At 47.1% G+C, this 24524-nt stretch overlaps 1 protein-coding gene across 4 annotated transcripts in view; it reads left to right on the top strand.

Annotated features, from left to right (window-relative positions):
* Positions 1-24524, top strand: part of PECAM1 (platelet and endothelial cell adhesion molecule 1) — a 1005718-nt gene that overhangs the window by 560219 nt on the left and 420975 nt on the right. For 2 of the 4 annotated variants that reach the window (XM_069654995.1, XM_069654997.1), the window contains exon 13: positions 5681-5749. The exons of the other annotated variants lie outside the window; for them this stretch is intronic. In XM_069654995.1, the coding sequence (XP_069511096.1) occupies positions 5681-5749 (69 nt within the window). The remainder of the gene's footprint in view (positions 1-5680; positions 5750-24524) is intronic. 4 annotated transcript variants of the gene reach the window in all.

Raw genomic sequence — 24524 nt, 5'->3', positions numbered from 1 at the left:
ATAGGGGACATCAGTCCTGGCGCCATCAGTCCTGCCAGCATCCTGGAAACACCTAAAGAAGAAAAGGGAAGAGAACAGGTGAAAACAAGAACCTTACCTGATACATCTGCACTCCGGATTCTGCACGCCGACGATCTTGCAAAGAAGGCAAACATTTTAAACGTGCATCGCGTCGCACGCAGCATGCTGCATTTCACTCACCTGCACGTGGCGTTTTCAAGTCCTGCGACGTCCATCCGGAGCTTCCACCGCCATCCAGCACCTATTGGAAGGAAGGAGAAAGAGAAGTGAGAAGGGAAACACAAATCTAAGTAGAACTTACCTGTGGTTCAATTCCCTCTCCGCCTTCGGGTTTGTGCCATACTTTCGGCATCTCAGCACCCCGGCCCCTAAGGGGAAAAGAAACAGACATTGTATTAGTGAGAGCATGTGAGAACATTAGCAATACGCTCACTCAAGACTTACCCATTTGCAAGAGAGACACAGCAGCTCTTTTCGGGTCGGCGCCTTACCTCCGGCATTGCCGTACCCCGGCCACTATGGGGAAAAAGACATTGGACATTAAAGGAGATACTTAAAACTGCAAAGGAATCTCTCATCGGAATTCTTACCAGAATTTGGCTTCATCCAAATCGCCTGCAGCCCGGAATCTTCTCCAGCACCTGCGAAAGAAAAGAACAGATGAGTGAATATAAACCCAAACTTGCCATAAAACTTTGCGGTACGACGGGAATGGACAAGCTAGTTTAAACTCATCAATCCAGTGAAGTAACTGGAATCACAACGCGCCCCTGCATCAGAAGCAGGATGGAGAGCTCGTCATTTTGGTGCCTAAGGTGAGTCTTCGCAGGGAATCCCAAAAGGGTTTCACGGAGGCAGAGAAGGGAAGTGGGAGGTCGGAACATCACCCGCAGACTATTAACCCTTCCTTTTCACACACAGTGGGATATTCCTCCGAGCCAGAAAAGCCAGGTTGGGGAATCCAGTCCAGTCCATCTTCCGGGTCTTACGCATCTCTGCAGAAGAGGTCACAGCAGTCCCAGCCACGCCCGCGCCTCCGTGGGAGCCAGGTGAGCGTTACAACCAGCTTTTGGAATGTATAGACATCAAGAAATACAAAGTTAGGAAGATTAAAGTAGGTGACTTATATGCAACTTCTAACAGTCTGTTTCTGAACTAGGCAAATGTCCTGGAGCTTATACATCAACTGCCGCAACTCAGAGCAGTCTGCTCTGGTGATTTGGAATTGGTAGAAACCCTGCTGACTGCCACTGAGACTAACTGGGCTTGAGAACATATTGCCTCACTGATTGTTTATGAATTTATCGTGAATTATGCCACACAGTTTTCTGGAGCTTACTTACGAATGTAAGAAATATCAGCATCCCCGGATACCGGGAAAGAAAGGGAAAGACAAGACAGGAACATTTGGAAAAGGGACCTCATTAACGGATTTAGACATAGAAAAAATTACAAATATTGAACACATACATATTTGCGCTACAAGAAAAATGGTTATTAGAAAGAGACACTTTTGATGGTTGCCATGGGATCTGCAGGCCAGCGATAAGGAATATAATGGGGAGACCGTATGGAGGTTTGATACTGGGAGTCAGAAACTCCTTTAGCCTAGTAGAACTAACAGATACCAAATAATCATATCCATGCTGGAAATATAAAAATGAGGCGGAAGGGGACAGATCTTCAGCTGCTGCTAATAAATATATATAGCCCTTCTGAAAATGTAGGAATATTGGATATTATCGAACTATGTGATCATATTTTAAACAACAGGCTGCAATTTAACTGAGAGGGACTTTATATTGTAAAGGGGGATTTGAATGATCTAAGACCAAGTGATTCAGAGAAACCTGACAGGAACAGATATGAGGCTGTTCCTCCGGATGGAAATAGAAGTCCTAATGTTCTGGGCTATTGGTCAGGATTTATAGAATCCCATGCACTATACCAACTGTGCAACTCAAGGAGTAATGTTCCCATGATTACACATACTTTGAGTAATGGACAAACCTTTTCATGGTTAAATTACTTTTTAGTTCCCTGGTCAATATTTGCCAAGACTACAGGATTTAAGTTAATTCTAACAAAGAGTAGTGATTATGTAATCACCAGATTCACACTCAATTATGAACTTCAAAAAAACTAGATTACATCGGGATAGTAAGGTAAATGATGCAGGCTGTAAAATCTTGTGGTAAAATAAAAATATAAATCTGTTTAACATTAGACTAGTTTTATGTGTTACTATAGACAGTGGTGGCAATTTAGCAAATAATGCTGGTATGGAAGTAGCAAAGAAAGAAGTGTTTGAGGAGATGCAGACTCTTTCGAAAAAGGTAAGGCATATAGGCAGAGAGTATAAAGGTATTGTATATGACTCCAAGATAGCAGAAAAGAAAAAAATGTACAAGAAATAAGTAGATAGATTTAAGAAGATGAAGCTAGTTGAGGCAAACGAGCACAAATGTTTAAGGAGTGTATGCATGAAATATAAAAACATGGTAAGAGAATACAGAACTACTTTAGCCACCTCCCAATGGTTCATTTTAAGTAGCGTGCTCCGGCATAAAAACACACAAGCATTGTGATGGTTGTATAACATATGGGTGGCTGGAGTAGACAAAGGACAGAAATTAACCCCATTTCCTCTGATGTCTGGATTAATTAAATGACAGAAATATCTATTTCTGGAAAAGAAAGGGAGGAATTCCCTGCTATGGGTTGTGTTAATAATGAGAGTAACCGCCATGATATATCTATGTTATGCCTCATATTAAAACTTAAGGCATCTAAAGCTCTGGGCCTTGATGTGATTCCCAATATAGTGTTGAAGGCGGACACGGAACAATGGGCTAAAATATTACATGTGCAATTCCAAATTATTCCTATATCCGGGATGATAGACCAAAGTTGGAAGGAGCATATTATGATCCCCATATACAAAATATTATACAGAGAAGACCCCTCAAATTATTGACTGCTGGGTATGGTTGATGCTTATTCTAAGCTGTTTACACAAATTCTAATGATAAGTATCAACCAATGGATCAAACAAAAGCAAATATCGAAGAATCAGCAGGCGGGATTCAGAAGAGGTTATAGCACCCTTTCTAACTTTTGGGTACTGAAATTCCTAGAAAGAAGGGCTAAAAGGAAGGGGACTACCCCGATTTATGTCTGCTTTGTCGATTATAAAGAAGCGTTTGATACAGTTGCAAGAGCCCGACTATGGCAGAAGCTGCAGAAGTGGGGATTGGATGTGGGGATCATACACCTATTAAAGGTTCTTTACTTGAGTACCTATGTGAAGATACGGTTGAACCAGGAGGGAGATTTGAGTAAGAGCATTGCTACTAACCATGGTCTGAAGTAGGCCTGTGCCTTGGCTCCCTTACTTTATAATTGTTGTATGTTGCTGATCTAAATGAATATATGGTAGAGTGTCATAATTTCCCTCCTTGGATAGGCACACAACAAATATCTTGGCTACTTATGCGGATGATACAATCCTTCTGGACTCAACTCCCATAGGTCTGCAACGCTCCATGACTTTTTAATAATCTTTTAATAATGCATAATTGGTTATTTATAAAACACTTAAATACCCAGTGGTTTCTAAGCACGGACCTGGGGCTCAAACCTGTGTTGCTCTGCACATTGCCTTGCTTCCAAGGCGAGTTTGTCGCTCCTGACCTATCCTCCTAAGACAAGAGGACTGAGCTAGAATGGTATTCTGAGGAAAATCTCCCAGATAGATAACCACAGGAAGACTAAAATGATGGTATTCCAAAATAGTAGGCAAAAGAAAATAAAATTTGGATGGAGGATTGACAAACAAGCCATTGAGGTTGTGGAGAATTATGTATACTTGGGTACTCTTTTTTTTGGTTCAGATAACGGAAAAATGATGGGATGGTCAGTGGCAAACAAGACCATAAAGAAATTTAACGCAATAAGAAATTATATAAAGTATAAAGGAGGTTACTCAATTGAAGGATTATTGAAGATATATAATGCTGGTACTGTAACAGGGATTATGTATGGCCTCGGAATTCATACTGACAAAAAAACTGCATGGCTTACTGCGCTTGCAGCAAAGATGTGGAGAGGTGCATTGGGATTGCCAAAATGTACCCCAGTTAAAGCAATACAATGTGAATTAGGTCTTACTGCACTCAGCACTTTAAAAAAGATTAATAAAGCTGCTTTTTTTTAAAAAATGACAATGGAAGCGGGTAATGACGAGCCAAAGTCTAGAAATTTTAAGCAGATTTTAAAAAATGCTTAATTTAAGACTCCTCTTGGTATCTGGAGGAAAGAAGTTTTACCATTTTAAAGTAACATCGGCTATGTGATAGATATTTCGACCCATATCACACTAGCATTACGGGCAATTAAAGAGAAGGTCTATTCATGGGACAGGGACAGCAGTTTTGTCTGGTTGTCTCCTAAAAGTGTATAAGTAGGTATGTGTACTAGGCTTTTACTTATATAGACAATATTACTTATATAAGTGAATTCGAAATGGAAGAGTATGTTGTTTTATTTTTCTATTACGACTAGGCCTACTCCCCACTCTTTCAAGATTAGGAGCTTTGAGAAAAATTACCGTATGCAGAACGCTGATGCAGATTATGTAAAGTTATGATTGAGACTCCTAGGCATCTTCTGACTGAATGTCCTGTGATTAAAAAATATTTTGGCTGAGGATACATTAAAATCACATTTTCATTGGAAGTAATCAGTACAGACCAAACGTGGGCCTTTTTATATTTCAGGAAATAGCTTATTCCTTAACTATACAATGTACTATATTTGGATTGAAGTAGAAACATTGTTAACATCAGTGTAGTATGTAGATGTTGTTTGGGATACGGTGTTTTAGGTACTGATAATGTCCTTTCTTGTTCTTATGTAATGATGTATTAATGTGTACTTGCAATTGTATAATTTCTGATTTTATGTAATGATCAACAGATTTATTTTACAATGTTATTGCCAAATGGTATAGTGTCAAATGTTTATTGTAACTAAATAACACTTTACAAAAAAAAACATTTCCCTGAAAAGGCAACTAAAAAACTCTCGTTTCTTTACACTGCTTGTGTGCTTCAGTGTTCATGCTCATGTCAGGCAGATGTCGGACACCTCTGGAGCCTACTGCACAAACATTACCACCATACTGAGGGAATAGTTAAGGAAACCGGATGGCTCTTGCTGCAACCTTCAGTTTACTTCTCAGCATCCCAAGAACATCAATATCTCTAGTTAGCACATGGAAGTCATTATTGGCCTCCTCTCAGCCAATCCGAATTTTTGGAATGCAGTCAAAAGTTCCTGATATTGACTGAATTCAAGACATTCTAACTTCAGAAGCAGCTGACAAATGGCAAAAAGCATTTCTTTGCACACAATAGACTTCCGTAGAGGAAAGTCCAGCACACTAGCAAGCATCTGTTCCATCGTCCTGTATTGACTGTATTAATTGCTTAATGCATATATTTTATTTATGCTGAAATTCAGCCTCATGTGAAACTCCTACAAAAGGAATATATAAAATATATGAATAAATATATATATATATATATATATATATATATATCTTCCAGCATCCTCTTTCCTATTGGTAATACTAGGATTTTTTAAAACAATTTTACAGTGCCTGATGAAACAAACATTGATGTTGAGTATGTTGAAGTAATGCAGGAAACACCTGATTCCCAAAAAGGTAAGTGAGAGATTTTTGCATTACTATACGCTGATGGGTCTTTAATTGAAATTGGTAAGTGCTTTCATCATCTATCTAGTACTTGGATGACTGACAGCTAAGGTTGCACATGATACATTAAATGTACTCTAAATTAGAGTAGTAAAGAGAACACAAGGACCAGCTAAGGTTGTTCTGTACAGTAACAAGCTAAATGAATGAGACTGGCCAAAGAATTGCATGTGCATGTGTACTCAAGCTATCATTAAACAACTATGTTTCATTAAAAAAATAGCACCCTCAAAGGATTTGTCAACCAATGAGCCTGCATTTGAGATTGCTGACAGCCACTCTTGTCTGCTTCCCCACTCACTCCTTGTCTCACGCCCCTCGTCAGGGAAGCAGGAGGAAAGGAGAGACTTGACCATTCACCAGAAAAATGGTTGAGTCACTCTCTGTTCCTTCCTCCTCAGGTTTGCATCCTCCATGACGTGTACCACCATTGAAAAATAAAAAAATGTTTGTTCTCTTCTAAACAAGCTCTCTTTTCTGTTTACCTGAAGGAAATGGTGGCCATCATTTTTTATTTTCTTGTCTTCTTTGTTGTCCTTTGATAAACTTGATCCCCAAAATCAAAAACCCTTGCACCCACGTGCTAATGGTAAAAATGACTGGTGTTGGAAGCTGCACCTGCCTGTAACTGCACCTTTACCCCTCCACATCAATAATGATTTCCTAATTAGCACATGAAATCTCTTAGTGACTGCGCATTTTGACCAATCAGAATGCTTACACTGTTGTCATTATGAGTTTGGCAGTAGTGCCAAACGGAATTTCTGTTACCGCCACTTGATCCGGCGGGCTTACTGCCAGAATGCAAGTGGTGGTAGGTGGTGTAAATCCCCATTTTATTGAGTCCATAGGTCTCCATGGTTATTCTGCTGGCGGTAATTCTGCTGATTTTGATGACTTATTGGTGGTAAGGCAGTGTATTTTTGTATGGCCGATTGCTGCTGGAAAATCCTCTGCCTCATCACCAAACCTGTTGTGCTGCTGAATGGTAATGCAGCGGTAACGGAATTACCACCACGTTACTGCCGATTTTTGCTGCACCGCTGTACTCGTAATGATCCCTAATGTGCTAAATGCTGTATAGACCGCTGGAGGTGTGATTATCAATTGAGATAATGATTTTCCTCAACATATTGCCCGAGGTGAAGGGCTGTCTTTATCACACAATAATAACCTCACCCTCGGGTTTGAAAGCTCAATTAATTTTCTGTTTTATTATCTGATCATTAATTGACCCTTAATTGTGAGCAAATGGTAAACACGTCGGGGTTGACAGAGGATGGTGCATATCTCCAAAGCTGGGTACTGCAACTCCCAATGCAATTTCCAGTAAAGATATGCCTAGGCATCTGAATTAGGCAATTATTTCATGGAACAAACTATTGATAATCACCTCTACCTGGTTAACTAATGGTGTGCTAAGGCGTTATCTCTGTATAGCTTCTTACAGGTGACATTAACATAAAGGAGAATACATGGGTTATCTTTGGAAAGCACACACATATTGTCAACTATATTAGTCATAAAACTCACAAATACAGTTTTCACAAATCCATTAAATGATAAGAAATTTGACAAAATGGTAACTGTAGTAAAAACATTAATTTGACAGGTGACTCCCTTTACCTGGTTACGTAAATTATTTCCAGGCAGTTTGAAGGGAAACAACTGACACATTGCAATACTTGAGATGTGAGGTTGGCCACAGTACACAGGGACCTGCCACTATTGAGAGTTATTTTTGCATCCACGAGAGACGGATCCAACTGAGGAAAAATCCAATGTACACAGTAGTGAAATGTATGTGCCACATAACAATAACAGTGATTCATAAGAGAGCGCCACTACCAGATTTGGCAACATGCCCACCCGAAATTATAAGCCAGTAAAAATTAAACTAGTTTTTAATAATGTGCAGTAGATATAATGTTCCTGTGTTACTGAAATAACTTATATGAATTGCCAGAAAAATAAAACACAATAAGAGTTGTTTGTATGTGGAATAATGCTTCCACTACATTGATTACAAAGTCTGCTTACATTACCCAGGAATGTCCAGGGCACTCAATAATATCAGTGGGTTGCTCAAATGTTCCATGATGCTGTGAATAGCCTAAACATCCTATCGTGCCGATAACAAATATACTGATTTTGGTTCAGAGTGCCAGTCTCTCACTTACATTTTGTCAAGCCAATTTTAACATTCCTGTGCTGGTTTCAACCTACGTTAATCAAACATTGCAGGACCAATTATCACAGAAACATCCTAGTTATGCCACATTTAAGTACATTGGAACTCATTGTAAGTAAATCCGCCAGGATACTGGCAAATTGAAAAACCGATACCGGTACTTGGTCCGGCAGTATTGCCGCCAGATTACGAGTGCCGGTGTCTGTTGTTAATCACCATTCCATGGAGTCCCATTGGACTTCAATTTTTGCCAGTAAGGCACCTCACCATCCAAAAGCAGCATTTCACGAAAAACTAGATGATATAAATGCAAATGTCGCCTCTTTACGTACTAAGCTGGACCAACATGGCACTAGACTGGTTGAGGCCGAGACCAGGATCGACACCACTGAGGATGAGGTACATGTGCTCCAGGGCACGGTCTCTGACCTAGTGCGGGACATGAAACAGGTCAAGGCGAAGTGCGATGACCTAGAGTCCAGGTCCCGCAGGAACAACATCCGCATTGTGGGGGTTCCGGAGTCGGCCCTCAAGGGCAAGATGGAAATCGCAGTCGAGACCCTTCTGAGAGACCTGCTGGGGAATCCACAACTCTCACCGTTCTTCACCATCGAGCGGGCTCACCGCTCGCTGGCCCCGCGCCCCAAGCCGGGCGGCTTCCCCAGACCAATCATAGCCAAGGTGCTCAGCTACAGGGATAGAGATCACATCCTACGGCTAGCCCGCGAAAAGGGGGAGTTGAGATTTGAGTCCCAGACTGTTCGTATCTTTCCTGACTTCTCGGTCAATGTTCAAATGGAACGCAGGCAATTTAATGGTGTGAAAAAACTGCTGCGGGAAAGGAAAGTGGAATGCTGCAAGGCTGAAACTCACCCACCGTAATAAACTTTACTTCTTTACGGTCCCAGAGGAGGCGGTCAGGTTTATTGAGTCCCATATCCCTGTCCCTGATCCGGCAGACAATCCTGCTGACGAGGGTTGATTTGATCTGCCCTGCACTAATTACTTGAAGCATGTACTGAACCAATCCCACGCTTACCGCCTGTAATTTCCTTGTCATCTCATGTATTTTTCTCTTGTGCATCCATTGTCTGTCGTAACTTGATTTGAAAGCCTCACGAAACCCATACTGGCCACTAATGTGTGATATACCTGATGCGACACTTTGCTTGGGCTCTTCCATCTCAATACCCCCCTGCCTAGTGCATCACGTACTGGTGGCCCCTCCAATACTTAACATGGTCACCATTTCGAGTAGCCCATCGTTCAACCGCCCAATCGGGCTCACGGCAGCAGCTCCCCCGCTGCAGCTGCAACGCCGAGTTTGGCTTGTCATGTTCACTGGTTGCACCCCTGTTGGGTGCTAGGGCTGGCCTTTCCCCGTTGGGCTCGGCACAGGTGCCCTGGAATTCTGGGTGGGCTCTTGGGCACTGCTCCGGTTGGGGGGGGCAGTGTGGGAGGGGGTGGGGACACTGTTGGGGTATTATGGCAAAAATGGCAGGACAGTGGTGGCTACAGGTACAGCGCTAAGGGCCACTGAACTGATGGTCGGCATTTATGTAACATACTTTCTCGCACACTACTCGGATCCCCCCAAAAGGGCCACTGAATGGCTATTAGGCTAATGTCCTGGAATATCAGGGGGCTCAGCAACTTCACGAAGGCACGCAGGATCACTGCTTATGTCCAGAGGCACGGGGTCAAAATACTCCTCCTGCAGGAAACCCATGCAATCGCCCATCTCTCATCCTCCCTCACCCCTTCATGGGGCTCCAACAAATACTACACAGTGTTCTCTTCGCAGTCCAGGGGTGTCCTCACTCTGATCCATAAGTCCTTGGAATTCTCCTTTCGCACCAGCCACATTGATGCCCAGGGTAGATACGTCATCCTCCATTGTCTCCTGGCGAATACCGAATGCCTACTGGTCAACACATATGCCCCGTGTATTGATGCGCCCGACTTTTTCGACCACATCCTTGACATCCTCCTTAGATATGTTGGGGTGCCCATTATCTGGGGGGGGGACATGAACCTTATTCTGGACACGGGCTTGGACAGATCTGGTGTCACACCTAGAACTCTGTCCAGAGCCGCGCGTCGCCTACATACACACATGATCACTGCGGGATTGGTAGATGCCTGGAGGGTACTCCACCCCGTCGAAAGAGTTCACGTTCTACTCTTCCGTTCACGACAGCCACTCCAGGATTGATCTTTTCCTCCTCTCCGTCGGGCTCATGGGCAAAACGCTCACCACTCAAATTCTCCCACGCACACTGTCAGACCACTCCCCGCTCATACTGGACATCGCCCTACAACCGGCCCTCCCCCACCACCCTAACTGGCGGTTCAAGTCAGACGCGCTGCATGATATTATTTTCAAGGCTGACATCCTCTCAGACATCTCCCTGTACTTTGATAACAATAAGCGCCACGATACTACGGATGGGGTGAGATGGGAGGCCTTTAAGGTTTACATCAGGGGCATGTGTATCTCTAGGGAGGCTGGTGTCCTGAAGGACATTAGAAACTCTCTGCGCCGCTCTGAGACCAGACTCAAGGAGCTTGAGCGCGAATATGCGGCCACTCCCTCTCCACCCAAGCTCGCGCAAATACGAACTGAACTAGAGGCGTTTGAGGCCTATGCTCTCAGTGAGATACGTTATCTAACCCGACCAGTTGCGGCTCGGAAATATGGCGAGGGAGAGAGGCCGGGCCGTACCCCGACGCGCCTCGCCCGTGTCGAGGGAGGTAGAGCACGGATTGACAGTGTAGTCGACAGTGGCGGAGTGCGACACTGGTCCGACCGCCCCATTCTTGATACCTTCGCAGATTTCTATGCGACCCTCCACGCCCGGCAACCAGAGCACAGCCCAGAGGACCTGGACGATCTCCTGGACCGTATCCCAATGTCCCTTATATCCTTAGCCACTAAAGAACAATTGGATGCACCCTTTACCCTTGACGAGATCACTGCTGTCATCTCCGCCCTCCCTAAAGGTAAAGGCCCCGGCCCTGATGGCCTAACTGCCGAGTTCTATCAGGCACATGTAGCCCTCCTTGCTCCACGTCTCCACGAGGTCTGGGAGGAGTCGCTGAGTCTATTAACCCTCCCCCAATCCCTCCGCGAGGCTGTCATCACTGTGCTCCCCAAACCGGGTAAGCCCTTGGATGAATGTGGCTCCTACAGACCTCTGTCCCTCATCAACACCGACACCAAAATCTTTGCCAAAGTCATTGCAAATAGGTTCCTGCCCATCATGAAATTCCTGATACACCCAGACCAGAGTGGTTTTGTCCCTGCCCGTTCCACGGCATTAAACATTCGGCGGCTGTTTAACGTTCTCTCTAGAATAGACCCTAGAGCCAATGCTGTGGCTGTGACACTGGATGCCCAAAAGGCGTTTGACATGGTCTCGTGGCAATACCTCTGGGCGGTGCTGGAGAGGATGGGCATCGGTCCATACATGATGTCCTGCATTAAGTTGTTGTACACTAACCCCGTGGCCAGGGTCCTGGTTAATTCTCACCTATCGGCTCCCTTTTCTCTCCACAGGGGCACACGGCAGGGATGCCCGTTTTCCCCCTTGTTATTCGCGATGGCCATCGAGCCCATGGCGGACAGCGTCCGGAACAACCACGTGCGCAAGGGGATTCGCCAGCGCGATACCCCCGAAATTATATCATTGTATGCCGATGATGTGCTGTTATACATCAGAGACCCCTCAGTTCACCTTGACCCGATCATGCGCGAAATTATAAAAATTGGCACCTTCTCGGGCTTTACCATAAATTACACTAAGTCGGAAGTCTTTCCCCTCACTCCCGCAACTTCCCAACCTGCATGCGAATTTCCCCTCAAGTGGGCACCCGAGGGCATCAAATACCTCGGGGTCCAGGTGTCCCTCTCAAAATCCTCATTACTGTCCGAAAACTACGTGGCCGCTGCGAAATACGCCGACGCCAAGATGGAAAGGTGGCGGAACCTCCCCCTCTCACTATCAGGGAGACTGTCCCTCATAAAAATGAACATAGTCCCGAAGCTCTTATACATATTCACTAACGTCCCACTTTGGCCTGGGAAACAGTACTTTGCGGACCTGCATGCAGGGCGTGCCCGCTTCCTGTGGCACTCTGGGGCTGTACGCAGAAAATGGCAACACATGACCCTACCTTATGAAAGGGGTGGCTTCAACGCACCTGACCTCACTCAGTACTGGATAGCTGCTCAAGCGCAGCACGCTACATATTGGTACCAGCACCAGGACCCCCCCCCCATGTTAAGCTCGAGACCCAGGCAACCGAGGAGATAAACGTCATGTCACTGATCCTCTTTCACACATACCGCTCGGGGGCCCCCGCTGACCCAGTGGCCTCCACTATTATGGCGTGGCGTCAGATTCTGAAGTCTGCCTCGGGTTCCCCCTGTATTACAAATGGCTTCCCCTCTAGTCGTTCCCGGGCCTCACCCCCACACAAGATAAACTCCTCATGCGACACTGGTCGGAACTGGGATACAGATCACTCTCCGACCTGTTCCCTGATGGGAAATTCATCACCCCAGAAACCTGGAAGCCAGGGCACTCCAAGTCTTAATTGGAACTGCTCCAATACTTTCGTCTCAGAGCGGCGGTCCAAGACATGTGGCCTTCATATCCTGCCGAGCCCCCTGAGTCCCCCGAGGTCTGCTACATTTCCAATTCCGCGGGGGCCAAAGGCATCGTCTCCGCCCTATATAAAATGCTAATGGCGCGTGCTGTAGAAGCCCCCCACACTGCCCGAGAGGCCTGGAACCGTGATCTGCGATTAGACATTACCGACGAAATATGGACTAAAATGTGCATGCACACACGCAAGGTCTCTCTTAATTCCAGAGTTAGATGTATTCAATACAAGCTACTCAACCGCTTGTACTACACTCCCTATGCGATTGGGAGGTTCGCCCGTGACCAGTCCCACCCCTGTCAAAGATGCATATCCACTGATGCTGACCACGCCCACATATTCTGGTCCTGCGCGACACTGGCCCCGTTCTGGGATGCGGTGCTTGGGACCCTCTCTGAGATAGTGGGCTTTCCTGTCTGCCCTGACCCCCTGTCCCTTCTGTTCGGTCTGTGGGAGGGGGCTGAGACAAAACGGGAGGCTAAGTTTTTGAATGTGGCAGCGAGTGTGGCCAAGAAATGCATCCTGCAATGCTGGAAGCGCAGATCCCCCCCTTCCCTGGAAATGTGGCTGAAAGCCCTCACATGGACACAATCTTGTGAAGAAGACTATATTAACATGTTGCCCAGTAAGGCTCGGCCTAAGAATATATGGACAGAGTTCTGTAGCTACCTGAATGGTAAGGTGGATCTGGAGCTTCTATCCTCTCCCCCATCTCCGGATCCGGTGACATTGCAAACCACACCATAAACACCTGTAGTGTTATTAATCGCTGTTTGAACTATATGTGAACCTCTGTTTAACATGCCCTTTACTATTCATGATTTAAGTGTGTAATGTATGTTGCTGCTGTGACCTGTAATGTGCCAGTCACTACTGCTTGCCAATAAAGACAAGTTAAAAAAAAAGAACTAGGATCTGTCCGATGGATGCACCTAGGGGTCCCAGAATACTCACTACCCAGGACCAGAAGGTCCATGTGTGTTGAGACGACTTACTGTACTACTGATGTGAGTGACAATTTCTGTAGTGCTGTTGCGGTAACTGGGTATAAAAGTACAGCACTCGCTCTTCACAATTGTGCACATCCCTCCTTTTTGAGGCTAAGATGGTGTCCGGCTCCATACAGTTCTGGAGAACCATCACTCAGGTGGCTATTTGCTCACAGGGCAGCAACATCAGGGAGGATGTGGTAGCGTTCGCAATATTCTCAATCATTCATGACAGGTGGATCATTCGATCCCAGTACATTTTGACTCCAAGGGCTGTATGAGATAATCCATTCCGGCAATAAACCCCTCCCACTTCATGCTTCTTTTTGGGTGGAGCTGCATCAGGAAGGCCTGGGTATGCCAAACGGCAAGTAGAACATGTCCCATGTAGCAACTCCCTCCCCAATTTATGAGTATCCAACTAATGGAAGCGGCCCTTGGGAGGATGCGGTTTTACGGCAGATGGCAGACACGTCTGTGTGTCCTTTCCTCGAGTTTTCATGGAACTCTGAGCTCCATACTCGGCCCCGCACCCCCACTTCTCACTTTCGAGCCTTGAAGACGGGCGAGGTTACATGTTTGTGCAGTGAACTGTGGCAGTAGTAAGTGGGGTTACCCGCTTAGTCTATGTATGTATGCTGGTATATGAAAAGGCAAGTTCCTTCCAGCAGTAAACTGCTGAATGCTTGTGTGGATGTCCGCGGCTGACAGTGAGTTGTAGTAAACTGCCAATCCATTGTTTGGATTCAACTGCTAGTGTTGAAGCTGAGTGTCCACCATTATTGTCATTACCTTTACCGTTCGCTTATTGAGAAAGGGCCCATTTTCTTTGATATTGGGAGTGTCAACCACGCTATGCCACATTGCCGTGTCTGAAGGTTTAGAATCTCCAATTAAGGTATCCGTGATTGCAACAGAAGAAGACAGGAGGTATGCCGTTCTCATGTGGATTAGTAGTTGGTATCTGCGCCCGTGTTAGTCCAAGTAGGTGGCATATATAGCTACTGCTGTGTGTAAACTGGGACAGCTTGCTGGTAGAAGTATCGGGAAGTGATTCTTGCCTTTGGTGATTAACACAGTAGATTAACTCAGTAGGTAAGGGCATAATTGCAATGCCCCTTTCAAGGTTCCAGCTCTCAGAATCACTGTTGGCAGGCACTAGAAGTATGTTAAGCCAGTTATTCATTTAAGATTGTCTGATTTGCTTCAGGATACTTCAAGTACTGAGGAGTCTAGGGAATCTACCTCTGTTCTACTAGTCTGATAGTCCCCAAACCCCTCTTTAACTAGAGGGAATCGTTTGTTGGAGGTCCTTACTTTGTGTGCCTGAAGGAACTTTGTGTGCCTGAAGGAACAGAAGATTGGGGGGGGAGGCTGAAACCGTCCAAGTTTGACCTACAAAAACTAAAGTTCACTGAACAGAGGGAGGTCCAAGTAACTTGTGGGGACGCTAGCCCTGCTAAGACCCCATTCTCCAGCATGGGGTCTGGCATGGATTCACATGCTCATGAATTTTCCCCGTCGTCAGGCTGGGAATCCTCGGTAAAGGAAAAATCAGTTTCATTTCTGAACTGTCTTTCTACTAATAATCAATTACTGGTCTCTGGGTCATACTACCCCCAGCCAATGACTACCCTCTACCTAGGCCCCTCCTCTGGCAGCCATCTTCATATTTTTACCGCACGTTCAAGTGTTAGGAGTCCTCGTGCTTAGCTCTCCAGCTTTTACTGCGTTTTGCGTTTTTCCAAAGAGTTTACTCTTTATTTTTCTGTCAAATCGAGCTTCAAGCTCCACCATTCATCTTCCGATTAACGGGGACCCGTTTTGGAAATTTCTACGCCCCTCAAGGGCAAATTTCTGTCAAATTTCACTTCTTGGAGGATTCCGGAAGATCTTTGAGGCCTACCCCGTGTGGACATGGCCCAAGACAAAGGAGACTCGATGCCTGTTGGATCCAAGCTGTTTAGGATCTGCCCAGGATGTGGACTACAGACTGTCTTTAAGGACGATGAGCACTCCCGGTGCCTCTACTGCCTTCACGCCGACAAGTTGCACGTGGAGGAAGACTATGCGTTCTGCAAGAACATGTCAAGCTGGACCATGAAGGACCGTTGTAAACGACTCGCTGACTGGCTGGAGGCGAAGAGCCCAGCAGCAGGTGAGAAGAAGAAGTCTGAGCGGTCTTCTAAGACCTTTAAGGTTCGAGGAGGTCAGGGCCCGCAGGAAGGATCCCGACGAGGCGGACGTAGAGAGCGAGGGTGGAGCCGACGAAGAACAGCAGGTTGAGGAGGAACCGGAGGAGCCACTGCCGACGCTCCTGTTTCAACCGATGCCAACACCGTCGGACAGATCGGAAGACATCTTGTTGGCACTGCACACCTCGTGCACAGAGATAAGGACAAGATTACCCTTACCGCCGGCAGACGATCCAGTGGCGCCTGGACCATTGGGGAGCCCTCCAGCAAAGCGGAGGTGAGTCCATTAACCCCCACCTTTCCATCCTTTACTTCCATCCCCTCTGCCGAGGGATGAGACGGAGACGCCGACGACGGGGACGGACGACGGCGGAGATGACGGAACAGATCTCCCATCGCCCCCTGCCCGGGCTTTCTCTCCCAACGAAATTGGTTCATTTCATGCCATGATCGCCAGGGCCTCAGAGCTTTTCCAACTATGCCCCAAAGAGCAGAAGAAGGAGGGATTCCTGTATCAACGACAGGAGGCCAAAAGGAAGACCGTACTCTCGGTCCCGCTGTTGGACGACATCTGGGACTAGGGACTGTCCCTTATGAAGAACCTGTCCGCGGCCCCTGCGAAGAGAGACCTGTACGAGAAGAAGTACCAGGTCCTAGATTCTGCTCCTATGTGCCTCAGGATGCAGCCATCCCCAGATTCAGTAGTCTCTGCGGTGGCCAAGAAGAAATCGTAAGGGGCGACGGCATCGACTTCCACTTCCCCGCCGGACAGCGAGGGGAAGAAGCTGGACGTCATGGGACGTCGGGTCATCTCGTAGGCAGCAACTACAATTAAGGTGGGCAACGCTCTCGCTATCGTGGCCCGCGATGATAGGGAGCTGTGGTTTAAAATCGCCCCCCTCCTGGACTTCCTCCCGGACGACAAGAGAGCGGAGGCCCTCGAAATCCTGCAGGAGGGTGAGGTGGCTTCTGATCACACCATCACGGTAGCCATGAACATTGCAACACCGCATTTCGCTAGATGGGCAACGGCGTTTACCTTCTCGGGCACGGTTGGCTCAGAGCCACAGACTTCTATCAGGACGTGCAGACCATGCCCTTCGACAGGAACAATCTGTTTGGTAAGGCAGTAGACGAGTCACTGCAGGCCATCAAGGCTGACACCGAGACGGCCTGTGCCCTGGGCATGCTACATCAGCGACGGGCATCCTTTCGGATCTCCGGAGGCAAGTCCCAAGGTGCCTCCAAAGGATTCGGCGGCAGCTCTTCGTCATACAGCCAGGTGGCCCGTTCTTCGTCGCGAGAAGCCTACAGAGGCCCCAACAAGGCCGGGGGACATCGTTGCCAAGGGGCACAAGGGGGCAAGGCCTTGGGGAAGCAAGACTGAACCGGCCATGACATTGGGCCCCCACACAAGCACCCTGGTGGGAGGCTGGCTGGCAAAATTCGTCAGTATGTGGGCATCCATCTCCACCGACTGTTGGGTGCTGGATGCCCTGGCCTACGGGCACACTCTGGAGTTCCAGAGGAAGTGCCCAGACTTTCCACCGGTGGCCAGGAAAGAAAACCACATCCCACAACTACTTCTGGAGGTACGAGCGATCCTGGCAAGGGGCACGATAGAACTTGTCCCGAAGAGGCTCCGGGGCTCCGGAGTATACTCACGGTACTTCCTCATCCGAAAGAAGACCGGCGGCTGGCAGCCTAACCTGGACCTCTGCTGCCTCAGCAGGTACATAAAATCCCAAAAATTCCAGATGGTCATCCTTCAACACGTGCTTGGACAGCTGGAAGAAGGAGATTTTCTGTTGTTGCTGGACCTGGTGGATGCATACTTCCACATCCCCATACACAAAGGACATCAGAAGTTTCTACGCTTCGTGGTTCAGGGGCGGCACTATCAGTTCAGGGCACTGCCCTTTGGTTTGAAGTCGGCACCAAGGGTCTTCACCAAGTGCCTGGCACCAGTTGCAGCGCGGCTGTGCCTGCAGGGGATCCACGTCTACCCCTATCTGGACGATTGGCTCATCTGAGCAAAGTCAAGCGAACTCGCTGTCGACCACACAGCGAGGACCATCCGCCTGCTCATGGAACTGGAGTTCTCGATCAACTTGACGAAGTTCTTCTTGGTGCCATCGCAGGACGCTCTGTTCCTAGGGGCCAGGTTCAACACGGTGGCGCGGCTGGCTTCACCGGAGGAGAGGATAAAGGCCATCCTGGGCAAGGTACAATGACTGTTGGCCATGGAAGTAGCCAGGGTGAGGTCCATCAAGTCCCTGTTCGGCATGATGTCGTCATGCATTTAACTCGTGCGTCTGTGCAGGTTGCGGATGCAGCCACTGCAGGAGTTCCTCGATGCCCGTTGGATACAAGTGGCGAGAAACTTCGAAGACAAGATCTCTCTCAACGAGACTTTCGGTCAAGCGATCCAGTGGTGGCGTACACGCACATCTCGTGGCGGGCATGGACTTCTAGACCCCAGCGCATCAGGAAACGGTGACGACGGACGCCTCCCTGGAGCGATGGGGCATGCACACCGGAGATCTCCACGCAAGAGGCCTTTGGGTCCCGGAGGAGAGGTCACTGCACATCAACGTCCTGGAGCTCCGGGCTGTGCTCTGAACCCCCAGGTCCTTCCTTCCGTCCCTCAAGGGCAAGCTGGTACGGGTCTTCACCGACAACACCACGATGATGTTCTACATCTGGAAGCAGGGGGGCACCAGGTCTCCAGCTCTATCCAAGGAAGCGCAGGATCTGTGGCACTGGGCCGTCACCCAGGGGATGTTCCTGGTACCCTTTCACCTGGCAGGAGTGAAGAACACCGTTGCCAACTCACTCAGCAGGGAGGTGCGCTCTTGCCGTGAGTGGGAACTTCGGCGGGATCAAGTAGATCTCCTATTCTGACAATGGGGCAGTCCCCAGATCGATCTGGCGATGAACACCAAGTGCCGGAAGTTCGCCAGCAGGTTTCCCCAGCCGGGGAGCATGGGGGTTGCATTATCCTTCCCCTTGGACGGCCTGTTCCTCTATGCATTCCCACCGTTGCTACTGCGACTCATCAGTCAACTCAGACGTTCCTGGTGCAGGATGATCCTCGTCGCACCGGCGTGGCCGAGGCAGATACGGTTCCCGCACCTTCTGGACATGTCAGCGTCCCCTCCAGTCAAGCTACCGACGGACGCAGATCTTCTCGCCAGGGAAGGAGGCACAATCCTGCATCACGACCCAGGATCTCCGAACCTGCAGGCCTGGCTCCTGCAGCACTAGAGTTTGGAAGCTACGATATCCCGGCAGACTGCAAGGAGGTACTTGCCAAGGCCAGGGCGTCCTTGACTCTTAAATGCTATGGACATAAATGGAAGAGGTTCTCTGTCTAGTGCCGTGCACAGAAGATCAACCCTCTACGGATTACGGCCCTTCAAGTGCTGCCGTACTTGCTGTCGCTGGCCAAGGCGGGGCTGGTGCATGCCTCCATCAAAATTCATCTGGCCGCTATCTCCTGCTACACCAGAACTCTGGGGGGGCTCATCGCTATGGTCTCATCGCCTGGTGAAGGAGTTCATAAAGGATTGTTCTGCTCATTCCTGCTGGTGAAAGCTATGGCCCCGGTGTGGGAGCTCAACGTGGTACTGACCAGGCTCATGGGTCCGCCATTCGAACCTTTGCATTCAGCACCGCTGAAATTCCTATCATGGAAGACGGCGTTTCTTGTGGCCATCCCCTCAGCATGAGGAGAGGGAGAGATCCAGGCCCTCTCCTGTAAACCGGCGTACCTGACATTCCATCAGACGAGGGTAGTGCTGAGGACGCACCACTCCTTCATGCCCAAGGTGCCGTCAGACTTCCACCTCAACGAGCCCTTGATGTTGCCTGTTTTCTTCCCGTCGCCTTCGTCACCTGCTGAGAGGACTTTCCACTCGCTGGATGTGGCTAGAGCGCTGAAGTTCTACGTGGACCGCACAAAGAGTTTTCGGAAGACATCACAGCTGTTTGAGAACTTTGGCCCTGTGAACCAAGGAAGGCCCTCTCCAAGGCTTCCATTTCCAGATGGCTCTCTGGCTGCATCATGCACTGTCACCGGTTGGCAAACCGATCGTTGCCCGGCCGTCCGAGAGCCCATTCGACCAGAGCGACAGCTGCTACTATGGCGTTCCTGTCTGGTGTGCCCCTGCTGGACATCTGCAGGGCAGCTACGTGGAGGTTGACGCATACCTTCACGAAATTCTACTGCGTCGACCTGGATTCCAGGGAGGAGTCCAGAGTCGGCTAAGCAGTGCTGCGCAACCTGTTGGCTTGAAAGTGAGGAGGTAAGAGATGCTTAACGTTGCGTTGTTGAATTGCTTAATGTTGAGCCTTGCCACCACCCGTGGTTGTGCATGTGTGTACTGCTATGTATTCTTGTATTCATGAGCATGTGAATCCATGCCAGGCCCCATGCCGGAGAAGGAACAAGTTACTTACCTGTAACTGTTGTTCTCCAGCATGGGTCTGGCATGAATTCACATGCAAAGCCTCCCTCTGTGGCTCTTCTCTTGGTCCTACTGCCACTTTACGTGCTACCAAACCTGAAGATGGCTGCCAGAGGAGGGGCTTGGGTAGAGGGCAGTCATTGGCTGGGGGCAGTATGACCCAGAGACCAGTGATTGGTTATTAGTAGAAAGACAGTTCAGAAACGAAACTGAAACTGATTTTTTCTTTACCGAGGATTATTCATGAGCATGTGACGACGGGGAATATTCATGAGCATGTGAATCCATGCCAGACCCATGCTGGAGAACAACAGTTACATGTAAGTAACTTGTTCCTTAATCCCTTTAGTTCTGATGGCTAAAACTCCCACTGACTCAGTAACCTTCATAAGTGGAGAACTTGATAAATCGCTATTGAACCGGGACAGTAAGATACTTACTGCCATCCTAGCAAATAGACTTTGCAGGGTGATACATGTGTTGATTCATTCAGACAAGACAGGGTATGTACCAGGCAGAAATATTTCTGAAAACCTTAAAAGACTGCGTCACGTTATCCACAGCATGGCTGATAGCACCACAGAGTGTGCAGTGGCTTCCTTGGACGCGACTAAGGCCTTCGACTCAGTACACTGGGACTGGTTATATGCTACGATGAGAAAGATGGGGATTGTGCCACAGTACATGAGATGGGTGAGATTGATATATACCGAGCCGACGACTAGAGTCAAAACAGTACGTACTCGGAAGCGTGGCAGTTACATAAAGGCATGAGGCAGGGATGCCCACTGTCCACGATGTTATACATCATAGCGGCGAAACCTATGGCGGCATATTTGAGGCAGGAATACAGAGACCCAGGAATAGATATTGGAGGAGTAAGACAAGTGGTATCTATGTATGCAGATGATAAACTGTTGATAACTCGAGCAGACTGACAGGGATGGATCAAAATGAATAGGAATAAATCATGCTTATTCCCACTGGCTGCCACAGCAAAGAGGGATGAGGAGGACCTGCCAGTCCTACCCTTGCCGTGGAGCAGGGGCTCTTTCAGACATCTGGGAATCAGCATCTATCAGGATCCACAGTGGGAACACGAATTTTATACAGCGGGGGCTAAGCTCAGGCTGGTAAAATCTATGGAGTTTTGGTTGGAGTAAGCTGCCCCTCTCAGCAATGGACAGAGCAGCATTACTGAAGATGGTCGCTCTACCGAGACTGATGCATTGCTTTGGGAATGTCCCAAACTATATTCCGAAGAAGTACTTTCAGGATTTAGATAAAATATGTCGAGGGTTCCTGTGGCAAGACGGGAGAAATAGGGTAGTGCTAAATATGCTACAAAGACCGTATGGGCAGGGGGGATTGAAAATACCCAACTTCGAGCTGTATTATCTGGAATGCCAGCTACAACATGTAGTGCAGTGGATGGCGGACAACCCCACAATGGAAACTGTGCTGCTGCAGCCAGTGGTGAAAGGGAGGTATATGAGGGACCTCCTTTGGATCCCCGCCAAGAAACAAAGTGCTTTTCCCTATCTGGTGGAGTTGGGCATCAAGATGTGGAATAGGACATGAAAGTCATGGGGTTAGAAGATCCGCTTTCACCACAGATACCAATAACAGCACTGCTGAATGGGAAATTGGGCAGTAAAGCTTTGGTAAGGGCGAGATGGGAAACGAGTGGAGTAGCCACGCTGTGGGAGTGTGGAAGGAGGGAGGGTGGATGACGTTCAGAGAATTAGAGAAAGAAACGGGCCTACACGTAGGCCAGTTCTTGTTACACAACACTATATAATGAAGATGGTGCGAGACAGATGGCCAAATACTCGGGGGAAACTAAAGGTCTGGAAGACGTTGAGCTGTTGCTCACTGTGGCGGAGTGAGGGCATGCCATTTCAAGGATCTATGAGATATTGATAAATCAAACCTCACGATCGGAACTGAAGTGCAAAGCGAAGTGGGAGAGGGATTTGGGGAGGACATTGGAAGATGGTGAACGAGGGAAGATAACGCTGTACCATAAAAAAGTCTCTAGAAACGCTAGGCTGCAACTCATACAATTGTACGTTACGCACAGGGCATACCTCATGCCTGCAGTTATAGCAACTTTCAAAGGCACAACTAGGCAAGAATGCCCCAGATGCAGGGAGGGAAATAAATGCTGGGCTTATACATAAGTTTTGGGGATGTCCGAAAGTACAGGGGTTCTGGAAAGGGATTGCACATAAGGCGGCTCAGAGCGGCATAGAGTTGGATGTCCAGTCACCAGAGGCCTGCATGTTGGGTCGTTACAAAAGGAATGTGAAGGATAAACAGCTAAATAAACGGAAAGATTTGATGTATGTGTTAGCCAAGTGCTGTATAGCTATGAAATGGAAGGATGCTAAGGAACCAAGTACAACCAACTGGTGGAGAGAGTTAGAAAAATATATCAAAGTGGAAACAGGAGCATGGGAGAAAGCTCTGAAAGAGCAGAGGGCAGACGGGAATATGTTTATCCAGAAATGCATAGAGTTGACTGTAATGCTGCTTGCGAATGAGCGCGCAGGAGAGGAAGTGAGGTCAGCAATGGGAGAGGGATAAGCGACATGTTAGGATCGATACGGCAGGGAGTTATGGGTTTAGTCTAAAGGGGGATAGAATTAAGAGTTAATAAGCTAATATGTTTGAAAATGTACTGAATAAAGTTATGTGGTTGTTGTTTGTTGTTTGTAAAAATGCAATAAAAACAAAGTGGAGAACTAGATAAGCGGGAGGAGCTACACCGGCCTGCAAAGGAGCCATTTGTGGGAACATTAGTGGATTCAGACAGCTGACCCCACGACCGTTTGAAACGATCTATCACAATCTGCTTTTCAAGCTAATTTAGAAAAAGATATGTATAAGCTGAGTAACTGGCAGTCGATGAAGAATTGTATTATTACTAATCTGACCCAGTCCAATAACTTTAAGGATTTTTTATGCTGGATTGAGTTGCTGGAAGAGTGCGACTGTAATGGCATCCAAGGGCTTAGGGACATGGCCTGTCAAACAGTTGGGGTTGAAGACGGTTGCAATTTTATGTCTGATGTGAAACCTGAGAATAGACAGGGGGTTACACTTTGTCCTCAAGATTTGCCCTTGATATTTCCTATGGCTGTGGTTGCCGATCACACGGTTGGATCAGTGCAACCTTCCCATTCTTGCGCTGCTAGTCATAAACAAAAAATCAGTACCACTAGGAATGTTAGTGTTGATAAAGCCCAAGTGCCTGAGATTTCTGACGAGAATGTAAGAGGATTAATCCTTGACCAGAGAAACATTATTATCACTGACCAGGAGAAACTAGTAAAGAATGAACCCAGAGAGGCGCTTAGGAATAAAGTATTAATGTGGTTACATCAGAGGATGGGTCTTGGTGTTATCAGATTATCTGATCTGAAGGTCCTATGGAGGATTTATGTGACAGAATGATGCTCTCAAGACAACAGAGACTGTGTATTCGTTGGCTGCAGAAAAAGCAACCCCCCACACTTCCTTAGTATTTGTAAAGAAATTTCTGATAGATCACCGAGCTTGGAGCTTTTGGTGGATTTTGTATACGTTTATTTTCATGGCCTTGTGCCGATCTATCTTGCATCCCTTGTCTCCTTTCATGTTCTACCTCGGGTTCCTCGTTCTCAATCTCTGTTAACTGTTCCTTGTCCTCCTTCTGAGCAAACACATTTTCATTCTTTTTCTCTGCTTGCTCCCATTCACTGGAGCACTCTTCTTCTTACTCTTTGAGCTATTGATTCTTGCCCTGCTTTTTGTACTGCTTTGAAAAGTTTTCTATTACAGTCTTAGTTTACCTTGACTATTTTGTTATTGAATTGCTTGTTTATTGTGTATTTCTTTGATCATGTTTCTTGCCTTCTGTACTTTAAAGTGTTTATTTTCAGCACTTTGGCTTAAGTCACTATATAAATAACAAATAAATGCAAATTCAAATAACAATTGTATATTCTTTATTTTCCTATTAGTTATTTTTAGCGGATTTGCTTTTTTGTCTCATTGTGTGTGATTAGTATATTTTGTGTTGTACTGCTTTTTCTGTTTGTTTGTATAACCTATTCATGTAATGTGTTGTATATTTTTATTTGAACGCTCTGATGCCTCCAATGTTGCTACGCTATACAAATAAGCAATACAATGCAATACAATTAAGCTTTGCCCCCACAAATGAAA

The sequence above is a fragment of the Ambystoma mexicanum genome, chromosome 3q (genome assembly GCF_040938575.1).
Source record: "Ambystoma mexicanum isolate Mex_15411 chromosome 3q, UKY_AmexF1_1, whole genome shotgun sequence".
NCBI classification, from domain to species: domain Eukaryota; kingdom Metazoa; phylum Chordata; class Amphibia; order Caudata; family Ambystomatidae; genus Ambystoma; species Ambystoma mexicanum.
Note: the sequence above shows the minus strand (reverse complement) of the source record. Positions and strands in the feature narration are given on the sequence as shown.